Source organism: Bison bison, unplaced genomic scaffold, assembly GCF_000754665.1.
Source record: "Bison bison bison isolate TAMUID 2011002044 unplaced genomic scaffold, Bison_UMD1.0 scf7180017864063, whole genome shotgun sequence".
NCBI lineage: Eukaryota > Metazoa > Chordata > Mammalia > Artiodactyla > Bovidae > Bison > Bison bison.
In genome coordinates this window covers 4,337,665-4,340,844 of record NW_011494635.1, presented here as the reverse complement: position 1 = coordinate 4,340,844, position 3,180 = coordinate 4,337,665, and the positions used below count along the sequence as shown (strand labels likewise).

Below are 3,180 nucleotides of genomic sequence, written 5' to 3'. Positions count from 1 at the left end.
GGGTGGACTATGTCAGCCCCTTTCCCACAGGGAAACCTCGGAAAGGGGCCTGGACAACCTGGTGGGCAGAGGCCCACAGGCCATGATGCCTCCTGAGCCAGCCTGGAATTAGAGCCACAGAGGGGGGGACACGGCCACAGAGAGGGGACACAGCCTCAGAGAGGGGACACGGCCTCAGAGAGGGGACACAGTCACAGAGAGGGGACACAGCCTCAGAGAGGTTCACGGCCTCAGAGAGGGACACGGCCTCAGAGAGGGGACATGGCCTTGGAGAGGGGACATGGCCTCAGAGAGGGACGCTGCCACAGACAGAGGACATGGCCTCGGAGAGGGGACACGGCCTCAGAGAGGGACACGGTCACAAAGAGGGGACACGGCCTCAGACAGGGGACATGGCCTTGGAGAGGGGACACAGCCTTGGAGAGGGACACTGCCACAGACAGAGTACATGGCCTCGGAGAGGGGACATGGCCTCGGAGAGGGACACGGTCGCAGAGAGGGGACACGGCCTCAGAGAGGGAACACGGCCTCGGAGAGGGACACGACCTCAGAGAGGTTCACGACCTCAGAGAGGGACATGGCCACGGAGAGGGGACATGGCCTCGGAGAGGGAACACGGCCTCAGAGAGGGGACACAGCCTCAGAGAGGGACACTGCCACAGAGAGAGGACACGGCCTCGGAGAGAGGACACGGCCTTAGAGAGAGGACACGGCCTCGGAGAGGGAACACGGCCTCGGAGAGGTTTACAACCTCAGAGAGGGGACACGGTCACAGAGAGGGACATGGCCTCAGAGAGGGGACACGGTCACAGAGAGGTTCATGGCCACAGAGAGGGACATGGCCTCAGAGAGGCATCTGGAGCTGGGAGGCCTGCAGTGCCCTGAGCTCACGAGGCTCCGGCCAGGGCCTTGATGCAGCTCCTCCGACCCCAACACACAGCTTCGCCACAGACAAGGGAAGTGGAAGCCGCCCCCCGTAAGTCTCCAGCCTATGAGGATGGTCAACGCAGACGGGAGACCACAGCCCAAAACGCAACACCAAGGTGGGGGAAAACACAGGCCACAAGGCAGAACGGCCCCATGAGGTGCGACCCGATCACAGAAAGCACAGGGAGGAGAAACAGGCAGAGAACAGCACGGAGACAGGAGCAGCAGACAGCATGGGGCAGAAAAGAGGGGAGCGAGCCCGCCACGAGCAGAACGACGGTGGGAGAAAACCCCAACCCCACACCGCACCAGAGCCCCAGGAGGAGAAAGCCGGATCCAGGTTTCCACGTATTTCAAGGCAGTCCTTAGACAGGAGAGAAGACACCAGCCAACACGCTCAGAGGGCCTCGAGCATGGAGAGAACTGACTGGATGGCCAGCGACAGCTGAGCCGGACGAACTGGCCAAGAGAGCTGCCCCCGAGGACCACCCTCCTGACTGCGCTACCTCAGGAAAGAGCGAGGCCGAGGACATCACCCCAGCCCAGTCACCCTTCCTGGGAAAGGCCACCGACGCCGCGGACACAGAAAACCCCGGGTCGCAGGAACCAAGCAGAGGGGTGACTGGACGGCCCTCACAGCAGACTGGGACCCAAGTCAGGGCACGGTGAGGGGGCTGCCCTGGGGAGACCACAAGCACACCCCGGTGCACACACACACCGGTGGATGAGTGGGTGGGGGCGCACGCCCTGTCAGTCCCGTCAGAACGCTGCCAAGGCCCCGAGCAGGGGCAGTTCGGGGGGCAGTAGGTGGCCCTGGCCACCAGAGGGGGCGGGGAGGGAGGGCAGGCCTCTGGGAGACCCGACCCGCTGCTCAGGAGCAGGGGACTCGGGGGCACCGCTGGGGCAACGACAAAGGAAATGCAGGAAATCGCAACTGTGAAAGGAAACCCCGGCTCAAAACACAGTCTCCGGGAACTGCCGTCTCCGACCCAGGAGATGCCTGGGTCACACGCACGGGAGGGCGCTCCCCTGGGCCTTTTCTGAGCACTGGGTCAGAGCCGCTGAACCGAAACCAGCATCTGAACTGTCTCATGAGTGACCGGGTGGGGCCCTGGGGACCAAGTCTCCCTCGTGGGAACTGGGGAGCTGACATTCTCTAGAAGAGCTGTATTTGCGGTTCCTTTGTTTTCAAAATTAAGATTCACTTTACTATTTTACTATTAATATTACTATGTTACTACTGCTGCTGCTATGTTACTATGTTACAAAATTTAAAAAACCTTGTGGGTTTCCTTGAGGCTTTATTACCTCATTTATAGAACTAGAAAATGTTCATAGTGACTTTGTGGTTAGGGAGCTCTTTGATTCACATTTGCTTCAAAATTAAATGCCACTTAAACGTTACTAGTTTAAGGCGTACAGACGTAACATACTATTCCATCTTCCAAGAGTGCACTTTTAATGCCTCCCTTGCTGAGTAAAGTGTCTCCAGGTAACTGTAAACAAGTCTAATAATAACTAAATGTGAAAGAAAGGCTACACAGAGAACCTAGGACACAGCCTCCAGGGACCCCAAGGCCCCACCCCAGAGGTAGGGCGTCCCCTGGGCCTCAAGCTCCCCAACCTCTGAGCTCACATCTCACTCCTTGTAGCTGCTCTGCTGTGAATACAGGAAACCAGAAGTCGCTGCTTAAAGCGAACGTGTCACGTCAGATCAAGCGCGTGAGAAAAAGGCCTGGTCCATGGCAGGGGGTGCGGGCAGGACACTCACGGTTGTACAAGGTGACCACGTGCAGGCAGTTGAGCAGCTGCCGCTTGTACTCATGGATCCTCTTCACGTGCACGTCGAACATGGACGAGGGGTTGACCTTGACCCCGTACTGCTTCTCCAGGAAGGCGGAGAACTTGACCTTATTTTCCTGGGAGAAGAGAGGTAAGGACAGTGGGGTGTCCACAGGGCTGAGCCTGTGAGCCCGTCAGAGACACGGTAGGGAGGGGCCGCCCCAGGGAGGACACGGTCCACGTGGGCAGAAGCGGGGAAGCATGACCCTGAGAGTGGATCCGCACGAGAGCTCAGAGCTAAGCGAGAAACCAGACCAACAAGCAAACCCTGGGAGAGAAGCGAGGGTGAGAAAAGCAGAAAGAGGAGACGAGAAGACGGGCGGAGACCCTGAAGTGAACACTATTTCTGGGCCCCCAGGGCCAGGCCAGTGGCGTAGCAGAGGGTCAGTCTCGGTCTTCAGAGGCCGCCCA

The 3,180-nt window shown here is 59.0% G+C and overlaps 1 protein-coding gene across 1 annotated transcript in view; it reads right to left on the bottom strand.

The window, feature by feature from the left end:
• Window positions 1–3,180, bottom strand: part of PYGB (phosphorylase, glycogen; brain) — a 37,529-nt gene that overhangs the window by 8,468 nt on the left and 25,881 nt on the right. Inside the window, exon 15 of the mRNA XM_010836611.1 lies at window positions 2,699–2,846. Within this exon, the coding sequence (XP_010834913.1) occupies window positions 2,699–2,846 (148 nt within the window). The remainder of the gene's footprint in view (window positions 1–2,698; window positions 2,847–3,180) is intronic.